Source organism: Acinonyx jubatus, chromosome C1 (genome assembly GCF_027475565.1).
Source record: "Acinonyx jubatus isolate Ajub_Pintada_27869175 chromosome C1, VMU_Ajub_asm_v1.0, whole genome shotgun sequence".
In the NCBI taxonomy this organism is placed as follows: Eukaryota; Metazoa; Chordata; class Mammalia; order Carnivora; family Felidae; genus Acinonyx; species Acinonyx jubatus.
This window is the reverse complement of record NC_069381.1, coordinates 70,426,551-70,448,560: the sequence shown is the minus strand read 5'-3', so window position 1 is coordinate 70,448,560 and position 22,010 is coordinate 70,426,551. Positions and strand designations below refer to the sequence as shown.

General features: G+C 44.7%; 1 protein-coding gene across 3 annotated transcripts in view; it reads left to right on the top strand.

Annotated features, from left to right (window-relative positions):
• LPAR3 (lysophosphatidic acid receptor 3) overlaps nt 1-22,010 on the top strand; it is a 101,561-nt gene that overhangs the window by 21,213 nt on the left and 58,338 nt on the right. Inside the window, exons 1-2 of one of the 3 annotated variants that reach the window (XM_027058732.2) lie at nt 14,983-15,607; nt 16,326-16,426. The exons of 1 other annotated variant lie outside the window; for it this stretch is intronic. In XM_027058732.2, the coding sequence (XP_026914533.1) occupies nt 15,523-15,607; nt 16,326-16,426 (186 nt within the window). In that variant the 5' untranslated portion in view covers nt 14,983-15,522. Of the gene's footprint in view, nt 1-5,144; nt 5,405-14,982; nt 15,608-16,325; nt 16,427-22,010 lie in introns of those variants that run through there. One more of the 3 variants, XM_027058733.2, reaches the window with a different exon arrangement.

The following is a 22,010-nucleotide window of genomic DNA, read 5'->3' as shown; positions in this document are numbered from 1 at the left end:
TAAGAAAACTCAAATAAAATAGGCACATTAAAAAATTGAATATGAAATGATGAGTATCTATGTCATTATATATTCTTTGAGAACATAATTATTAAGGCTGGATAACATTCAGTCATATGGGTGTATGATAATTCATTTGATCAATTTCCTGTTGAGCTTTTAGGTTAGACTTTTAGGTTGCTTTTAACATATCGGGTGTATAAATAATGCTGAAATGTTTGTATTTATATTACAATCTTTGCATGCTTCCAGGGTGTCTTTGGGATAACTTTCTAGGTATGAATGCTGGGTCAAATAGTGTGAACAAATGGTGTGGGTTCTTGATACATCATAATTCATCATACCCCAAATCCCATAAATTGTAATGGGCACCACTATTTTAGGTGATACTAAAAAGGAAAATGATTCCAATTAAACACAATGCCTTCTTATCACTTATACCTTTTATTTTTATAATTATTGAAAGAATTTTCTGGACTTATGTAAAGACATAATTAGCTTATATGTTTATTCTTGTGTATCCAGAAAGGAGAAGCAAAAACCCTGGCCAAGGTATTCATTCCTAAACTTCCTCATTCTTTGGAGTCACTTTTTGACTCTGTGTGGTCCTTGGCTTGAGTGCATCAGAAGCATTTGGAAGCAGCCTATTTTAAAATGTGCTCCAGTCTTTGCTCTGGGATTTCTTCCAACAGCTGACATCCAGTCTTCAAAACTTGGTTCATCTAGGCAGCCAATGGCAACGAAATCACAACTGCTGCCTGGCTGACAGTGATTGTAAAACACATCTCAGTTTAGAGATATTAAAATGTGAAAAAAATGTATTTCTGAGAATGAATGGAATATACTATACTGCAAATTGTCCACCAGAAAAAGTTCCCCAATTTGTATTCCTACCAACCCACCTGAAGTTACCCATTTCTCTTATACCTTAGTTAATATTGGCAATCTCTATAATCAAAAACCTTTGCCATTGGGTAGGTGACAAGTAGTATCCCATTTTCATTTACACCTGTTTTACTATTAGATCAGTTGAAATGTATCTTCATATATTTTTGGTCATTTGTATTTCTTCTTTTCCATGTGTCCATATACTTGACTTATTTTTGTTTTGATGTTAATCTTTTAGTTTTTTACATGCCTCTCCATCTCAGTAAGTAATGTAGGAAGAGTGTTAACCTTTCATCTATCCTATGTCGCAAATAGTTTTTTCCCCTAGTTTTTAGTTTGATTTTTAAATTTAAATTTACAGGACTATTTTATTATGTGTGGAAGTATTTAATTTGCATGCAGTCAAGTTAGTTAATTTCTTCTGTGATTTCTTCCCTTGCTCTTATGTTTAAAAAGGTTCATCACAGAGGCACTGGGGTGGCTCAGTCGGTTAAGCATCTGACTCTTGATTTCAGCTTAGGCCATGATCTCTTACAGTCATGAGTTCAAGCCCGGTATTGGCCTCTGCACTGGGCATGGAGCCTGCTTAAGATTCTCTTTCTCTCTCTCCCTACCCCTTCCCCACCTGCTCTGTCTTAAAAAAAAAAAAAAAGTTCATCATAAACTTGAAATCAAATAAATATTAATCTTTATTTTCTTCTAATTGTTTTATGATTCTTTCTCCTTTTTAACAAAATCTTTCATGCATATGAGAATTACTTTGATAAGCATCTAACCTTATTTCTTCCCCAAAGGTCAATGAATTATAGTAGGGCAATTGACTGAACAAGCCTTCACTTTCCTACTGATTTAGGATGCCAACTTCTTCAAATATAAACATTTTTATACTTACTATGATCTCTATATGGGATAGCTATTCTCTAATGTTTTGTCTCTCTAGTTTTATACCAGTGCCATATTGTTTTAATTATTAATCAAATTCACCATATAATTTAATCAACAGAAGTAGGCTGCTTTTGCAAATGAATTATGCCTGGATGACAGGTTTAAATCTGGGTCCACATGCTAAGCAAAATTAGTCAGTTGCTAAGCGAAATTAGTCAGAGAAAGGCAAATATCATATGACTTCACTCATATGAGGGCTTTAAGATACAAAACAGATGAACATAAGGGAAGGGAAACAAAAATAATACAAAAACAGGAGAGGGGGGAGACAACACATAAGAGACTCTTAAATATTGAGAACAAACAGAGAGTTACTGGAGAGGGTGTGGGAGGGGGGATGGTCTAAATGGGTAGGGGGCATTAGGGAATCTACTCCTGAAATTATTGTTGCACTATATGCTACCTAACTTGGATGTAAATTAAAAAATAAATAAATAAAGAGAAAGTAAAAAAAAAAAAGAAAAGAAAGAAATCTGGGTCCAGGGGCACCCTAGTTGTTATGTTTTCATAATATATTTTCATTTTTGCTACAAGATTCCCATCATGACTTTTGTTTTCAAAATTGGTTACTCTTTTCTGAAGCATAAAAATATGCAGAACTCAGTAGCAATGAGATGAAAATCTAAGGATTATTTTTGAATGATTCACATAAGTCATATGAGATGGTTTGCCCAATTTAAATGAGCTTGATTTTTAATTTTTTGGTAGTTGTTGACTATTTCTGTGACTCTTTATTGCTTTCCACTTGGAGTTACATGCAATTGATGAGTACTCTACAGGGCAATCACCTTGCTTTTGCACAGGCTTTCCTCAGAACCTTCTAGCTAACTATTATTTCAGGTACCACTTGCATCTCTCACGTTATAGTTGCCCTTCACTTTCTCACATTATTCATCTGTTGCAGGCAGCTTCATTGCTAATTAGTACAGATGAGCAAAATTTAACAGAGATTCAGTTCAGACTGTAAAAAAAAAAATAAATTAAAAAAATTTAAAAAAAGTTGAGAAGGACAGTCTGTGAATTCCTGCCCATGCAATCAGAGGTCCAAAGCAAGTAGGGGCCAGAGGGACATGGGCCTCTTTCCATAAAACCCGAGGGGGAGAAGTCTTGCCTGAGTCTTGTGGTGTTGCTTCTCACTATACGAGGGGGCAGGCTGGGTTTTTAGTTTTATTTGTTCACGTATTTATTTTACAGCATTTATTCCCTGCGAAGGAGACGCTGGCGGACATAGCTTCTGCAAGGCAATAATTGCTCCTTCAGCCATCACAATTCCTTTCCATCAAGCACTGTGGAGTGCACCTCTCTTCCCCTTATAGAAACAATGTTATACATTTTTGTATCTCCAGGAACACAAAACACAACACTCTGAACATAGGAAGCTGATCAGCAAACGTTTGTTGAAAAAGTTTTGAATGACTTCCTAGCCTGTGATCTTTAAGGCCAAGTATACCCTCAGGCTTGACGTTTGTCATTTTTGATGTCAGCTTTAGTTTTACTAATAAAAACACTTTGGTAGAGAAGTGAGATATCATAGACCCTACAAAGACTTAAAGAAGGTTCTGGCTTCTTTCTAAAAATGAGAATTTGGGGCCACACGTCTCTTTTTACTTGTCCTTTGCCTCTTGTCCCCTTTTTGTCCTGTTCCTGCCCATAGGGCTACAAGCTGGATGTTCTCCCAGCCTCTTTCCCTCTGCATTTCTTTTCTGGCTCACTTTCTTGCCTTCCCCTCAGACCTGACCCACATTTGTAAAAAAAAAAAAAAAATCATCTAGCTAGAATGTCTGGTTCCTTTTGCAAAAACAACTAACCATAATCCCTTCTCCTTTTTTTTTTTTTTTTTTAGGACTCATGCATTAAAGGTAATCACATATGGCTTTACAGAATCCCTGTTCTCCTTTCCAATGCCCAAGTTCAGGAAGTTCCCAAGTTACAACATAATTTGTGTTTCCCCGGTGCCTTTGCTAATTAAATTGTTTGGAACTTGGAAAAAATTTCCAGTAAAAGAAGGCTTTAACTGGTGTTTACAGTTGCCAGTTTAGGGTTACAACGGCTTACTCACTCAACACACGACACATTAGCATTTACTAGGTGCTGGTGGTTGCCCTTTCAGCTCTGTGCTGTTGGAGTTGAGCTGTTCACTCCCCTGACCTTGTTCTCATATATCATCTGCCACGTTTTTGCTTATTCCAGTAAACAGGATCTTTCTTAACACTAGCTTTGCAAGTTGTAGCCCTCCCTATACCATTCATCTGCAAGGCAACACAGGAATTTTCTGAACACCCAAGTGAAGCAACAGTACTCTGCACATGTCAACCAAAATTTAGCCATATCCCTGTGAAGATTTGAGGTACAGAGGATGTCATGCCCTATGGGATGAGGTTCATCCCATAACAAACAAAACATTATCTTCAGAGAAAGAATTTCTTTGATGGTAGGGGGCAGGTTACCATATAGTTTGTCTTCTAGGATATGGTTCCTAGTTGACATACAGGAAGTCCCAATATGAACGTTGAATGAACAACGAATGAATGAATGGCCAAGGGCTACAAGAAGATATCTGGGCACATGCTGTCAGTGTTTCCCAAGGTTCTGAAGCATGAGTAGGAAGGACCTCACAGTATTTCTCTCTGGTGAGGTCACCAGGAAGGTCCAACTTTCAGCAAGTCTGTGACTTTGTTTTACTTTGCAGAGTGCAGAGAGAACAAAGTCTTGAGGACATTGTTTTACTTTGCATCTTTCTTTACCAAAGGTGGGTCAGTGGTGGCTTTGTATTTCAGCTTTGAAAAACAAAGTACCCAGGACTATTTACCCCAGGAGGTTAAGAAGCCTCTTATAAGAACTTTAAGTTGTTGTTGTTGTTGTTGTTTTAATTTCCTGTTTCAACAAAAAGGTGGCTAGGAAAGGCTCCAGGCCAGATGCACACGAACATCCTGGGCCTCTGGGGGCTGCCCGCACCCTGGGATAGCTTTGAGGTTCAAGTTTTAGAGCAAGCATTTGGCCTGGCAGTGAGCCTGCCTCCCCTGGGAAGGTGGGTGTGGGCTGCACTTACCCAGAGCCACTCCAAACATATCTCTCCCCGACGAGCGAGGAGAGACAGAGGGACAGCGCTTTAATACCGGGCTCCGAGGTATGGCTCTGTAAGCCCTGTGGGTCCTAGCGGACTTCTAGTGGGTACCATCACTCCTCCAGGCCGGCCACCCTCCTGGGGACCAGTCCCAGGCAGGAGGGCATCTGTAGGAGAGCCCCTGTGCGCCGATCCGTGCCTCGCCGGTGGGGGGCGCTCTCTCGTGGGAACAGTCGGACGCCGGGGGCAGGACGGGGCAGGGCGGGGACGCGGCCCCTCCGCCCCCTCGGCGCCACCCCTCGCTCCGCCAAACTTTCCTCGGGCTCCGGGCGTGTAGCAGCTGCCGCTGGAGAGGAGGGGCGCCGCGGCCAGGCCGTCTAAACCTTCACTGCTTCCCGCTCCCGGCCGGAGCCCGGCACCCGGTCGCCTCGTTGCGCTCGGCCCCGAGGGCATGCAGCAGCCGCAAGGGCCCCCGCTCCCGGGCTCGGCGGCGGGCGAGCGTGAGCGGTGAGTGCGGGCGCCGGGCGCGGGGAGGGTTCCCGGAGCCGGGGCGGCCGGGGCGCGCTTGGGGAGGCCGAGGCGCACCTCCGCCGGGCCCGGCACGCGGCTTTTCGGGTTTGCCTGGCGTCCAGCCGGGTCCCGAACCTACTCCAAGCACCTGGGACAAACTCCGGGTGGCGCATCTTGCCCGCCCCCACTTTTTGTCTTGGGGGTGAAAAGCAACCGGGATGCAGGATCCGCGTTGCATGTGCTGTGGGCTGGTGGGCTGGGCGCCGGGAGCGCGACGCAGGCTTCGCTCTGCCTTGGCACAGGTGCTGCTTTTCCAAGCCCGGCCTCACAGCCCTTGATGGTGAACTGAGTTTTTCCCGTGGAGCCCAGGGATTTAACCTTTTTCAGCCTCGGGTTAACGCCCGGGACGACGGTGTGGCAGGATAAAGCTCGAAGTCTGCAAGGCATAAAGATTCGTGCAATCGTTACTATTAACAAACTGGTAACGGTGGGGGGGTGGGGGGTGGTGCTTGGTGAGTTAATGAAGGTCCCCGTGATCCCCCTCACCAACGGAAGACAAAAGTGCTTTGTTCTGTAGCAGTGTTACTTTATTGCTTTCCCTGAGCAAGTTGTGACTACCCAAAATTGCTTAGAAGTTTCTCAACTTGTAATTGGAGTAGTGACTGAATATTGGCACACAATTTAGTCTTATAAAGGTAATCATTAAAACGGGCCTCAAAAGCAATTTTTAACTGAGTAATTTCCACAAAATATGTCCCTGTCATTTGTTATTGTCATTGCAACACATTTCTCCCTCCTCACTCCTTTGCTGCCCAGAGTATTACCTGGTCTTGGAATGTTAAGGGCCACTTAGCTTCTTAGGGTAACTACTTATTTTTTTTTTTTTTTTTTTTTTAATGAGTCGGATGATGAAGTAAATGCCAGCTACAAACAGATGATCTCTTCTTTACCAGCGAGTTATTAGTCTATGCATTGCATGGCGTTTCATCAATGCATGGACTTTTTTATTGTCAAGGAGAGTTGTTGCACTTTCTGGTGAACGATCTATCAGTATGCTAACCCTGCTTTCCCTGAAACTTGGGACCCAATTTTGTGTGGTCTGAGTCCAGTGAGTTAGAATTTTTTCAACTAGAAGTTATACAGTTAGAAACACACAACTTTGGCTCTGTTAACATCATGCTTATCTAAACAAACAGGACCATTCTAAAAAGACCAGCAAACAAATCCTGCCAGTGAGGTTTATGTACTTGAGATAAGCTTCCAGAGTTGTCTCTTGTGCCTTGAGACTGTATGGAGCTAGTATCGTGTACTAGGACATGTTAGATCTGGACTTCTAAGCTGCTGGCCATATCTTCTATTGACCGTCACTACTGCGTAACTAGAAAAGTAGATCATTTGGGCACATTTTTTGTTTTCTTTTTTCACCTTTCACATTTAAAACTTTGTGCCTTTGATTTAAATATAAATGACACATCCTGTCTTCTAAATCTGACAAATGCATAAATCAGATACCAGCCCCTGTATGTTACGGCAGATCTATTTTAGGTATCTGGTTGTTGCATAGGATGTTTGGTAGAACAGATATGCCTGTGGTTTCTATGAATGAGGACTGATCTCAGAAGACATAGAAACACCTGATTGTTTCTGTCATGAACCTATCTGAGAGTCTATAACATGTTCATGCTTTCCCTCGTTTTTCCAAAACCCACACACAGGACGAATGCACACAGAAGTGTAGCCAGGCAGCAGTCGAGGCACATCCTGCTCAAAGTCTTGCACACATGCCCAAGGCTGACTGCTTTGCCCCCATGTTTTCCATCTTTTTGATGAGGGGGCAGAAATCACCATAACTTAAGTCCAACCTCTTATTTCTTTGGGGTGGGGCAGGGGGAATTGATGTAACTCAAATGGGAATTGCTATAACTCAAATTACCTATTAGCCATTCTCCTTGGAGTGTACATTAGTTCAGAATGCTTTCTGGTCTGTGATTATACCCAACAGAGTGGTTAAGTCTGATTGCAAGCTTCTAAATGGCAGAGCCGGGGGCCCAAGGCATTATTAATGTGGTGTAAGGAAAAGAGCAGGGCTTTGCCGTCAGACCAGCCTTTGTTCCTGGCCAGGCTTTGTGACCTTGGATACTTGCTTCACTTCTCTAAGCCTTAATTTCCTTGTCTGTAAAAGTGAAGATTATGTCCACCTCCGAAAATTAGAAGAGAAAGCACTCAGCAGAGTGCCTGATACACAGGAAGTGCTCCTTAAATGCTGGTTGCCATCTTTTCCTCCAAGACTGATATTTGTCTAAACATGGGTGCAAACGCATGTTGTTCTGGCGAGAGTGCCAACAGAGATTCCCGAGCTGTAGGTGACTTAGAGATGTTCCACCCACTTCCTTGCTTGCTTCCTTCCTTCCTGGGTCCTTTGTTCTTCTTTCCATCATTCCTCCTGCAGGCACTGAGCCTCCTCCTCTTTGGCCTTGCTGATCATTTGTTCCTCATCCTGGATTCTGCATGTATGTGGAGGAGTCCCCTGGAACTTAGTCCTGCCAAGGATGGGAGAGGTGGAGGTGAGGGGCGGGGTGCTGTCTGCAGAAGCCCTGAGAGTTGACCGAGTTAGGCAGTTGGAGAACATGGGTTTGGTTCTAGTCCCAGCTCCACTTTGTGAGGTCTTGTGACCTTGGATAAATCGCCTGTCATCCTTGAATCAGTTTTCTCATTTACATAACAGGGATAATAATTCCTTTTCTACCTACGTGCATTGTGTTGTGGGTGCCGTGCACGTGTTGTGGGTGCCGTTAAGTCGTCTCTGTGAAAGAGCTTTGTGCCTGTGAGGACCACATAAATGTTGGAATTAAAGAGGCAGGGCCTCCAGATGTGGGACACCCTAGGCAGGCTGCATGGGGGTGGTAGGGTCTCCATATGGGTGTTGGGTGTGCTAAGTGCTCATTCCTGCAGTCCCTCCGGAGCCTTCTCTCCTGCCCTCCCACGTCGAATGAGACTTCACGGAGGAAATCCTGCCAGAGGTTGCGAAACTGTGCTATGGGGAACACAAATTTCAGGACTGAGATGACCTAACGCTGTGTGATCGAAGGCACAGGGCAAAGTTCCGAAGAAGCAGTAATTCCCTCTTAGTATTACCTGTACGGTCTGCTCATCTCAGTTCTTGGTAGACAAAAACACAGAGCTAGCTAACCAGCCAGTGAGTCGGAAGAGCATGGCCACGCAATCACCAGACATGGACTTGGGGTGCCTGATGCCATCCTCACTGGCATGTGCCTTCTTGCTAACTTAGGTCTCTACGGTTCGCTCTGCAAAGCACTGAACCAACTCAAGGCATTTCCACCCCACAGACAAGCTAATTATTGAATTCATTCTGAAAGATGTGTTGTGCTCTGCCTGATCTGCCTGGTGGGCCAGGCCAGTAGTACCCCACGAAAGGAAGGTCCTGATTTCCTGGATTGCGCCTATCCCTCTTCACTCTTGAGGCTGATGTCCTTCTCCTTATTCCTCTTCTCCCTTCATCTGCTGGCCCTGCCTCTGCAGCACTTGACCCGTCTCCTCCTGTCCTGCCGCCTGGTACATTAAACTCCTTCCTTGCCTGTGACCCCTGACATCACCCAGCTCCCATGGACCTTGCCTCCTCTCCTTAGGTGTGAGCCATTCATACACCTTAGGCTGGGCCAGACTAGGTGTCACTCTGGAAAACAACTTGCCCAGTACAGCCTGCCCCACCCCTTTCTAAAGATGTTAGTCAGCCCCCCTAAATACTCATCAACTAGTCCTGTGTCTTCACCTCCAGGAGGTGCTCCTGGCCCTGGCCTTGACTTAGCCCTGTGCAGATTCTGTGACATCATCAGGGATGGCTTGGCAGGTAGCAGGGCTGGGTTGGAGGGCACCTTAGTCTCTGTGTAAGTGCCACCCGTTTGCCCAAAGGCCCTCCAAACAAACAAGCAATCTACACAAAAGCAGTGTGCTTGCTTTGTAAATGAAGCTTTGAGGCTTCCTTGGTCTCCCATTATGGATAAGCTGCCCCAAAGCCCCTCCTCTACAGAAATTCTGGAGCTGCTCCCAGATCGACTCAGATCATCTAAGTCAAAGGTGGGCAGTGGAGTCAGTCAGAGGCATTCACTCCCCAAGGAGAGCTAAAGAAATCCAAAGTTAAGCCCTTGCCGGTAACTGGTTATTGAAGACCAAAACAAGAGACCACTTATAGAACTCACTGACTCACGTGCCTCCTGCCCTGGTTGATTTTTAGTAGGTTAGTCTTTTGAATGGGGGCCCTTTCCCTGGGGTCACATGGGTCTGACAAAGAGAAAATAAGTATAATCATATCCTATATCCCCATGGCATTTAAATTGGTTAGAGTTCTCCAAAGAAACAGAACCAATAGGATATAAATAGATGTAAGTGAGGATGTTTATTATAAGAATTGGCTCATAGGGTCCTAGAGGCTGAAAAGTCCCATAACGTGCCATCTGCAATCTGGAGAACCAGGAAAGCTGGTCGTGTAACTCAGTCTGAGTCTGAAGGCCTGAGAATCAGAAGCACTGATGTCCAGGGACAGGAGAAGATGTAAATCCCAGTTCAAGCAACAGGGAAGATTCCCCCTTCTTCTGTCAATGGAAGATGACATCTACTCACATTGGGTGATGGCGATCTTTAGTTCACCAATTCAAGTGCTAATCTCTTCCGGAAACACCCTCAGGGACACACTCAGGTAATATTTTATCAGCTATCTGTGCATCCCTTAACCCAGTTATGGTGACACGCAAAATTAATCATTGTAACACCAAATCAGGAAATTGATGTCGGTACAACTCTACCATCCAGTCTACAGAGCCCACTCATATTTCTTCAGCCATCCCCCAGATCACTCTTTTCTTGCTTTATCCAGGATACACATTACATTTATTTGTCATGTCTCCTCTGGAATAGTTCCTCAGACTTAATCTGTTCCTAAGATCCTTGCATTTGTACAGGTCTTACATGCTGTAGGATGATTCTCCAGCTGGGTCTAGCACGTGTTTCTTCAGAACCAGACTCAGGTCATGTGACCTTGGCAGGACTTTGCTCTTCTTGGTTTATCACATTAGGGACACAATGTTGGGGCACCTGGGTGGCTCAGTCGGTTAAGTTTCTGACTTCCCTCAGGTCATGATCTCACAGTTCGTGGGTTTGAGCCCTGCATCGCGCTCTGTGCTGATGGTGCGGAACCTACTTGGGATTCTCTCTCTTTCTCCCTCCCTCTCTTCCTCCCTCCCTCCCTTCCTCCCTCTCTGTGCTCTTCCCTGCTCGTTCTCTCTCTGCTGCTCAAAAATAAATAAAGGAAAAAAAAAAAGGAAGGTACACCATGTCAAACTCTCGCTGCTGGAATATTGGCCTTGAGCACCTGCTTATGTTGGTGTCTGCCTGCTCTCCTCGCCTTAAATTCACCACTTCTTTCTTTGAGATTTATTGGTGTTTGTGGGGAAGTACTCTGAGGTTATGTTAATAGCCTGTTCCTCATTAAACCTCCACCTACGGCATAACCGGTCATTGATGACTTCTGCCTGAATCAGCCACCTCTGTGAAAGTTGCCACATGGTGATTCTGTATTTCCATCACTCCCACGTTTATTCATTGGCATTATACTGTAAGGAAGAATTTTCTTTCTCCCTCCTGTATTTACTCATTTATGTTAGAAAGCGTTCATGGATTCCTTTTGTATCCAAAATGTTGAAATCTGTTACCATCATTATTTATTTTGATGCTCAGATGGTCCTCATTTGACCAGTGGAAGCCCCTCGAAGCTGGCTCCTGTGTCCTTTTGATCTCCCCATTATTCACCGAGCATTTTAAAATGTTCTGGTACCACAAGATATTCCAGGCTTACTTTGTACTTTCCCTGACCTAGTTAGTCTCCCTTTTGGTAAAGAATGGTATTTAGAAACTAAGATATGGACGATTGATGTGCCCACTGTTACTGGAGTGTCATTGTTTTAGACCTCTTGGACGGAGCTAGGAAATATATGTATATACATATGCACGCATATACATTCGTCAGTTTGTCTCCAATCCAACACCCAGGGATCTTTCTACTTTTACCCCTTTATATCTTTGTACGTATATTCTCTGGCAGTTAGAAACTTGTGTCTAGCTTCTACTGAAGCTTATCTTCATTATTTTTACTTACATTTTATTTGTTTTTATAGCATTTTACTCTTAGTTGCCCATGGCCCAACCACAAAGGCCATGCTGCCTCCTCTGTGCCTGACTCTGTCCCCACGGCCTCTTGTCCTTGGCTGCCAGGCCTGCTAACCCATGCACCTCCAGCCCCAGCCTCCAGCCCCTTTGCTCACCAGTCTCTGTTGCTCCCTAACATGTTGCCCGTGCCTCGGTGCCACTCCCCAAACTGCCTCTCATCCTACTGCATTCTCCCTCACAAGCTGACCCCTCAGTTCTGGGGAAGGAAGAGAAAAGAGAAAGCAAAGGAAGCGTGAAGAAGATGGGAATGAAAGCAAAGATCGAAATAGTATAAACAAAGCTTTTGATAACATATTGCCAAATCGCACTCCCCAGAAGTTGGATCAATTTACATTCTCGCCAGTATGTGAAGGAGATGCCATTTTCCCTCTACCTTTGCCAACACTGAGTTTTGTTTGCCTATTTAAATGTCAATCTGAGAGCCCTTCACTTTTGTCTCTGTTATAGCTCACACCATATTCAACTCATGGAAGTACTACACTTCCAGTTCTCATCTCACCCTTTAGATTGGGGTTTCTCAACCTTGGCACCGCTGACATTTTAGCTGCACAATTCATTGTTGTGGGGGCTGTCCTGTCCCTTGTAGCATGTGTAGCAGCATCCCTGGATGCTAGTAGCACTCCCAGTTGCGTCTGCCATATAAATGTCTGCAGGTATTGGGAGATGTCCTGGGGCAGGGGTGTATGGAGGATTAGCCCTGGTTAAGGCACCCACTGCTCTAGATTACAAGCTTCCTGCGGGCATTTGACCTCGTTTTTTCTTTTTAAATAATTTAAGTTATTTTTTGAGAGAGAGAGAGAACATGCAGGTTGGGGAGGGGCAGAGAGAGAGAGGGAGAGAGAATCTTAAGCAGGATCCATGTCAGGTGCAGAGCCCAATATGGGGCTTGATCTCATGAACCATGGGATCATGACCCGAGCTGAAATCAAGAGTCAGATGCTTAACTGACTGAGCCACCCAGGCGCTCCCATTTGACATCCTTGTACGTGTTTGTACATCTTTGCCTGTCTTCTGCATATAATGAACACTGAGGAAATGTTAACTGGACAGGGATGAGAGGAATCAATGGTTGGGTAGAATTCACTATGATAGGACAGTGGAACTTACCCCTTACATGTTTGTAACTCTCCATGTGTACGAATTCCATGAATATCTAACAGAGGGAAAAGAAAATGAATGTCCACAGGACTAGGTCATTACTGGTCTTTCTCAGTTAATTTCCAGTCTAATTTCTTAGAAGTCAGATGATTGAATTCTGTGGTCTAATTCAAATGGTAGACTCTATTGTGTTGATGGGGAAAGTACAATGCTGTTGGAGAAGGTGTTTCTTAAGTTAGATCATTCAGGGTGTTAGAGGTAAATCCAGTTGCTTCTTTTTCTGAACTTTCTCTGAAACAGGCAAACTGACTAATCATTGCTATTTTTTGTTATGTATTTAGAGTTTTATTCTGTCATTTTCATTTCATGGTATGGACTGTTTCCCATAAGCTTTTGTCAAAACTTACAAGTAGAGGTATGCTTACAAATTTTGTTGCTGTTTACCATAATCATATTCTGTTTCTTCTAGAATCAGTAAATGTTTGCAAAAGGCATTAATGTCATTATGGAGAGCAAACCTGAATATTTCATGTCTCATGGGGGCATAGAATTAACCGAAAAAGGGCTCCATTAGTCAGTGTGGTCCAAGGACCCTGGGCCAGAAGGATGAGTGCTGGTGAGAGAGAATCAGTCTGTCCCAGTTTTAGTTTTCTTCTCTGGAACGTGGAGAATGCTACCCTGCCCATCTCACCACAGGATCAAATGGGAAGAGATGTGAACTCACTTTGAACACTTCTTCTGGACCTGGAAGTGGGCCGAGGTCTTTCCATTGGCTATTTCATTCACTTTGTCCTAATCACCCAGTGGCCCAACAAGGTAGAGCTTGTCTCCCCTTTACACCAGAGGAAATGGAGGGTCAGAGAGGTTATGTAACTTTCCCAAGGCCCTATTGATAATGGCTGTAAAGGAATGAATCCTAAGTGTCAGATTTAAATCTGCCAACAGTCTTAGAAATTAGATACTATTATTATCCCTATTTTACAGATGAGGAAATCCCTTACTTAGCTTGCTGGTGAGTAAGACTTCAGACTCAGGCCATGTAGCTCCAGAAGCCATGCTCCTTTGCATGTGGACATCTAGTTTCCCCAACACCATTTGTGGAAGAGACTGTCTTTTCCCCATTGTGTATTCTTGGCACCCTTATTGAAGGTCAGTTGACCATACACGCATGGATTTATTTCTGGGCTCTCTGTTTTGTTCTGCTGGTCTAGATGTCTGTCTTTTTGCTGGTACCATACTGTTTTAATTACTATAGCTTGGTAATACTTTTTGAAATCAGAAAGTATGCAGCCTCCAAATTTGTTCTTCTTTCTCCAGATTGTTTTGGTTATTTGAGGTCCTTTGTGTTTTATATTAATTGTAGGATTTAAAAAAAATGCCACTGAGATTTTGATAGGGATAGTTCTGAATCTTTAAATCACTTTGAATAGTATGGACATTTTGACAATATTGAGGCTTCCTTTCTGTTAACATAGCATGTCTTTCCATTTATTTGTGTCTCTTATTTCTTTTATTGATGTTTTGTACTTTTCGGTGTGTAAGTCTTTTACCTCTTTAGTTAAGTTTATTGCTCAGTATTTTATTCTTTTTGATGTTATAAATGGGAAAGTTTTCTTAACTACCTTTTCGAATTGTTCATTGTTAGTGTATAGAAACGCAATTGATTTTTGTGTGTTAATTTTGTATCCTGCAATTTTTCTGAATTCACTTATTAGTCCCCGACATTTTTGTGTGTGTTTGTGTTTGTGTGCAACCTTTAGGGTTTTCTGTGTATAAGATCATGTCATCTGTGAATGGACACAATTTTACTCCCCTTTTCTCATGTGGATGCCTTTCATATCTTTGTCTTGCCTAATTGCCCTGGCTGCGACTTCCAGTACTATGTTGAGAAGAAGGGGCCAGAGGCTACTTGTCTTGTTCCTGATCTTAGAGGAAAGGCTCTCAGTTTCCCACTGCTGAGCATGATGTTTGCAATGGGAGCCACGCTCTTTGTCCACTCTGCTCACCTGCTCACCTGCTGGAGTTTGAACCTAGACGTGAAGTCTGGGTTCTTTTACCACACCATGGTGTCTCTGCTCTCCCTCCTCTACCTCCTTTTCCATCCCTGCCTCCCTGCTCTGTCTCGGGCAGCAGCAGAAGGAGGTGGCAGTGCCTGAAGCCTAGTCACCGCAGCACTGGGCACATTCTCAGGCAGGGAGAACTTCGTTCCTGGCCTGTAGTTATTTTAGGGTAGATATAGGATGACTTTGTCATCACTCGTTGTTAAATTGAGATGTTAGAACACAAACAGTTAAACTTCCAGAATGCTGGCTGTATAGTCCATTGATTTTTTTAAGAAAATTTGAGTTATCTGACTTTCTTAGGAAGTACTATTTGCCATTGTATTACTTCCTATGTGCTAGGCATCTTGCCAATCACTTTGTAAACATTGCTTTAATTTAATCCTTCACCAACCCCATACAGTCACTGTAGTTATGGTGCCATTTTTATAGAGAAAGGAAAAGTCTCTGACTGCATCATCGGTGTGCCGGGTTAGAGTCATTTGTGAGTGTGACGAGTCTACATCTGACTCAGGTCCAGCTGATGCTGAAGCTTCCGCTCCTTCCCCATTATTACCCAGCCCCTCCTATGTGACATGGCCCCCCATGCTTTCCTTGAAAGGGTTTAGTTTATCAGACGCCCCTGGTGTGGCCTTTTCTTATCTAATCTCTGTTTTTTATATACTCGTCATAGAATGTTCCTTTCTTTCTTTATTCTGACTGACCAACATCTGGTATATGATGGAGGAGGAGGGACAAGAAAACCACCTAAAAATAAAACAAGCTCCCATTCAGCAGAACAGGAGACACGCAGCAGTCACAGGTGCATGAAAAGAATGAAGCCGTGCTGGGCAGGAATTAAAAGCTCTCTGCCCTGGCAGTGGGGTAATTCTGTGGGTGGTCCCTGCGTTTGCTCTCCAGGAGAGGCCTCACAAGGACCCTGACTTTGACTTTGTTTCCTGTGAAGTTTCTTCCTTGTCCGTCTGTGGCTGTATCTGAAATGGGTGTGGGAGAGTGTGCTTCTTGGGGAAGAGTGAACAGGGGCCTTTCCAGGCCCAGCTGTGGTAATACAATACCTTAAAAAGTTCCCTGGCTTTCTGGTCTGTTCCATTAACCAGTTACCACATCCGCTTGGTTCTTGACCAGGTTCTTAAGCTTGCCTTATTTCCTGCCTTCTGTGCTTGGCCCACCTCTGTCTTCCCCCTTCTTTGGTCTCTACCTTGAGATCCTCTAAAACATAGCCATGGGCAGGATGGTGCACCTTTACTCTGATCTTTACTGTAGGCCTGTCTTCCTTTGCTTCACTGGAACATCTTATTGACAGACCTTCAAGAAAGGCTCTGAGTGGTGATACCATCTTTTGCTCTCTGGGGTCACAGAAGCAGTTAACTTTCCTAATCCCCCAGTTTCAAGATGGTGTCCATTCCTGTACACCTACTTACAAACAATTCTTGCCTGAGCTCATCTCTTTCTTGTAATGCTTTGCTAAAAGCTGCAAGGAAGGAACAGCCAATGCATGTTCACATTCTATTTCATTCCAGCACCTTCACCTAGAGCTGCGGGCTTCTTGGGCAGAGTTTCCAATACACAGTGCCTTGAAGAAGACAGAAGTTTATTTTTCTCTCTTGTTGACAGTCCTGAGGTGAGTGCTTAGGGTTTGAAGGGTCCCTTTCTTCTTGTTTTCCCACCATCCACTAGGGCAATGCTTCTCAAACTCTCTTTGTTTAAAGGCTGGTTTTCTTTCTTTCCAATACAGCAAAAACCAATAGTTGTGTTTTGTGAGCCACTGATCACGCACTTTGTATTTCACAGTAATGTCAAAGTGCTGTAAACATTTCCAGGTGTTTATTTGTGATTTCTGTACTTCTCTCCTTACTGATAGAAACTTGTCTTTGCACTCTGTTGAATCATGCTCCTTTAGCGCTCTGCCCTGGTCTGAATGCTTAGTGCTGAGTCACAGAGCTGACTGTGTTCCCATTTGCAGGAAAGTGAAAGAGCACGGAGGAGCACACATGGCATGTTTTAGGGCTAACCTGGAAGTAGCTCACTTCACTTATGTTCACATTCCATTGCGAGAACTTAGTCATGTGGCCAGCCTGGCTGCAAGGAGGCGGGGAATGGAGTTCTTTCCAACTGGAAAACGACTTAGCAGTCTGAGCCATAGAACATAAGCTAAATACTGATACAACAATAATAATAATAATAATCATGGGCGTCTGGTGGCTCAGTCGGTTGAGCAACCAACTGTTGATTCTGGCTCAGGTCATGATACCAGGGTTCTGGGATCAAGCCCACATCAGGCTCTGCACTGGGCATAGAGCTTGCTTGAGATTCATTCTCTCTCTCTCTCTCTCTCTCTCTCTCTCTGTCTCTCTCTCTCAAATGAGAAATTTAAAAAATGAAATAAAGTCATGAGAGCAGTCTCAGGGCAGTATACACTTATGGGCAAAGGAGCTAGAAGAATGAGTCTAGTGTCCTACCACACAGAACAGGACTTCTTAGAAATGGAATCTAGGGTCCGGCCAGTCCTTCTTTGCAGCCTGAGGGTCAGAGCCCTGCTGTATGGTAAGGTTAATACGGGGAAGTTCGCTGGAGAAGAGGCTGAGAACCATTCTCTGGGGGAAGCCCAGCCAGCATAGACTCAGGTTTGCAGCCGAGTTAGAATCCCCAAGGCTATATCTCAAGTGCTGGAGCAGGAGCAAGTTGAGAGCCCAGAACACTGCAGTAGTTGGGACCCAGTGGGGCATCAGGGAAAAGGTGGCCCCGCTAGTCTACCCTGAGCCTTAGCAAAACATCCAAGAGAGAGAACATACAAGGGCCTGGCCAGTGTGAGTGGGACAAAGTCTGTCTGATTACAAACCTCTCTGCCAGCTTCTGTGTGCTGCACCACGGACAACTTGTGAGGCCTGAGACCACCATCATTCTGTCTCCCGGCACTAAAACCCTGCTGTTTAAACTTGCAGCTGTAGTTTTCACTGTGGTCCCGTTATCTCCAAGAGCTGAAAGGAAGATGAGAGTTCCAACCTACATATGTGCTGTCTTCATGCCAACTTTCTTCTTGTTTATCTTGAAGGCAGTTTGGGAGCTTAGAATGTGACTGTGTGAGAGGTGTCGGGGCTTGAGATCATTGTTCAGGAGTCATCCACATAGAGAAGATCATTTAAGTAGTAGTAGTTCGGGCGGGAGAAAGTTTAAAGGGAAGAGAAGGGGAGGCTGAGAACAAGTCTAGGAGTACGTATACTGCAGGACTGATGGGAAAACGGGGCAGCGATACAGAGGGCTAGGAGAAAACACCAGGAAAGAATGGGGTCACAGAGGCTCAGGTGGGGAGTATCAAGAAGGGGATGACTATTTGTCAACTTCCACAGTGGACCAAAGGGAAAGAGGATGGGAAGGAGAGGATTGGGGAATTAGTAAAACTGAACACATTTTTATTTTGTGCTGATTATAAGCAAATACTTGTTTGCGTCTCGAAGAACAGGGAGGCAGGATACCAGCTCTGCTCCCAACAGGTTTGGAAGTGACGTTAAGACAAATAAATTGTAATAAAGTGTGTTGAATGCCATCGAAGAGGTACCTAGTATTTCTCCGCTAAATTTCTTGGGAGAATACCTGTACTTTCTTTTCACTCCTGTATCTCCCGAGCATTAGTCAACACAATGTGATCAAGTTTCCACCTCCTCTGCTTCCCACCAGCTGACTGAAACTGACCAACCCATGAGCCAAACATTTGTTGTGTATCTGCTCCATGCCCCTGTATTGTGCGTCCGGTGCGCAAATTTAAGTAAGAAACTGTTGCAGCCCTTGAGAAGCTCACTGTCTGGTGGGAAAGGCTCACTCTGGGGTAGAGGACACGCCTACAGTGTGACCCCAGGAGTCCTTCCCAACAGTGGCTAAAAGGAGTCAGAATCTAGCGAATAAAAAGTCAGTTCAGGAAAATCAGTGTGTATGTGTAGGAAAGTTCCAGTAGTATGGATTTGTCTTAAGTTCCGGAAGCAAAGATTGCTTCTCATCTCCCCCAGCCGTGTTTGTGTTCGTATTGGAGGGAGCAGGTGGAAGAGCGAGAGAGAGAAGAAGAATTCTAGAATAGGGACGACTCTCAGTGCTTTTGAGCCTCCAAGCTTCTGCGCCTAGTCAGGGACTATGTTAGGCTGGTGTCTCCAGAGTCTAAAGATCATCAGGAGCGCCTGGTGGTTCAGTCGGTTAAGTGCCCAATTTTGGGTCAGGTCATGGTCTCCCAGTTTATGAGTTCGAGCCCTGCATCAGGCTGTGAGCTGACAGCCCGGAGCCTGGAGCCTGCTTGGAATTCTGTGTGTCTCTCTTCCCTCCCCTGCTTGTGCCACCTCTCTGTTCTCTCTTTCTCTCTCTCAAAACTGAATACATGTAAAGATCGTCTACCAGTGTAGCATTTCCACCAAGGCTGCAGGCCATAGAGATTCTGGGAGAGCAGCACTTCCCCAGGATTCCCCGCAGCTGGCCCTGCCACTGGGGGATGGATCGGTGGTGCCCACCCATGTGTCACCCTTGTCATATGTCTGCATTGCCTTTGCCTTGCATCAGGCAGCAGTGCCCCCTTGGCTCAGGTTGTCATTACCCTCCCCTGCCCTCTACTGATTGTAAGGGAAAGTCTACTGATCCCCTTCTCTGCAGCATCTGGTTTCAAACCTGGCTAATCCTTAGCCCAACTTCACACTGATCCATGCCATCTATTTCCATGGTGTGTAAGACCAGCAACACAGGTAGAGCTGGGCCGGGTCCTGGATTACACTGAAGGACATCGGTGAGGTAGACTCCAGAATGCAGGGATCCGCTGGAATCCAGTGCCATCACCTGTGTTTTTTATAACCCCTATTGCCGTGGGTAAATCACTCGTTTATTAAGTCCCTATGCGTGGAGAAACTTAGTAGGGTTCTGGTGCATGTAATGGGACACTGAGGGCATCAAAAGAGTTGTGATGCTGGTCCATGCCCTCGGGAATATGATTTATTCCTCTTTCCTTCTCTGGGAGTTGTTTGTTGGATTCACAATGTTAAGCAATGTTAATATTACTAAATATTACTAAAAGATTTAAGAAGCTCCATAACATATTAAAAGCTTGAAAATAACCTGTTTTTGTCATGCTACAGTGTACTTTAAATGACATCTGTATCATCAGCGTTCCACAAGAAACAGATGATACGGTCACACTGGTAATTGGAACAGGGGAAACGGTCACTTGGTAACTGGCAGAGGGCAGAGTTCACGGAAACCAACAAGAGATGGTGTGGTGCCAACCGAGAGCTGGAAGCAGCAAGGAGCAGTCAAGTCTCCTCAACCTGAAAGCCAAGGGGAGGGGGAGGCTGCCTGACAGCAGCTAACCAGGCCAGTCCACGGCAGCCCGGCGGGGAAGGAGCAGGGACCGTCAGTGTCTCAGCTCTGCCTTCTCCCGCCTCACAGCCTCACAGTCTCTTGCTGTGCCTCTTCCTTGGCTGGAGCTGGAGGGCAGGGGAGCTGCTGATGGAGTCCTGCAGGGTAAAGAGCACAAGGAGAAGGCTGGAGCGGGGGTTAGGGGGGCCCACGGTTGAGATCAGGCATATCGCCCAGATGCCTTTTGTATGCATTTCCATGACCAGCCACCTTTGTGCTCTAACTACCAGACAGGCCCTGCGGGGTGGGAGAGGGAGGCAGGATGGGGAGGGCTGTGAAATTCCCACTTGAGTGACGAGTGCTGCTCCCTGACCAGGGCGTAGAATCCCTGCAGGAGACCCTCTGGCTTATTGGTTTAGCAGTAGTGGTGCTCTCTTTAAGAACCTCCGAAGCTTTGGGGCGCCTGGTGGCTCAGTCGGTTAAGTGTCCAACTTTGGCTCAGGTCATGATGTTGGGGCTCATGAGTTCGAGCTCTGTGTCGGGATCTGTGCTGACAGCTCAGAGCCTGGAGCCTGCTTCGGATTCTGTCTCTCTCTCTCTCTCTCTCTCTCTCTCTCTCTCTCTCTCTGCCCCTAGCCCGCCTGCACTCTCTCTCAAAAATAAACATTAAAAAAAAAAAAAAAGAACCTCTGAAGCCTTGATTAAAACAACTGTTACCTACTATAGCCACATGCTTTGAAAATATGATTTTCCTTTCTATACAGAGTTTTAGAATTCAGTCAGGCACTAACCTGGGCTGGCGTCATCTCCAGAAGCACAGAGGGGCCACACTGCAGATCGCTATGGACCCATCGCTGGTGACAGTGGGGGAGTATTTGGAACAAACTGTATAAAGCAAGAGACTCTTGAAGATCCATTTTAGGACTGGAGGCAAGGGACAGGGCCATGCAAAGGAGTGAGCAAGGGAATGCAGTATTGCAGTTAGGTTGAGACAAATGGTTTGGACCAAAATTTTGTCTGTTGTGGGTTTTACATCTAAAGAAACCTAATCACCTTCTTCTTCTTCTCCTTCTCCTTCTTCTTTTAACATCTTTTTATTATTGAGAGACAGAGACACAGAACGTGGTCAGGGGAGGGGTAGAGAGAGGGAGAGACATAGAATCCGAAGCAGGCTCCAGGCTCTGAGCTGTCAGCACAGAGCCCGACACGGGGCTCAAACTCACGAACTGCGAGATCATGACCTGAGCCAAAGTCGATAGCTTAACCAACTGAGCCACCCAGGCGCCCCTCAGAAACCTAATTTTCTTCTTGTGGAAAGTCTTTGCTATAAGCAGGAACATTGAAGTTTCTCAAAATATATTTTCACAGTGACAGAGTTCTTTGTACAAGATACTTCTTTTAGCTATAAATGTCTACACTTTAAATTATGGCACTTTCCTCCTCCAAACAGTAAAGCATGTGATTACATAACGGTCTAAGGATTATTTGCTGTGTGATAGAACATGTTCATTGTGTGTGAACATTCATTTTAAGCATTATGCTTAGCATCTTTACTTTTGAGAGGGTCAGAGGACAAAGTGTCTGTCATCTTTCTAGCCTCGTGGATTAGATGGCACTAAAATTGCATAATAGATAAAGCAAACACAATGAAACATTCACATTCTATTTGGACAAGTTAAGTCAGGGAATCTGCTGATCACATAAAACCCACGTGTCACTTCTTTGGTTTAGTTCTGCATGTTTTGCTTTCCTGTTTAATCGAGAGGTTTAAGACAGACTTCAGTCATCAGCGACATCTGGGGAACAATACATTCACTCACGGTTGTTTAGTAAACAAGTCGTGGATAGAAGCACTGTGTGTATACCGTGGCCTCTTATGA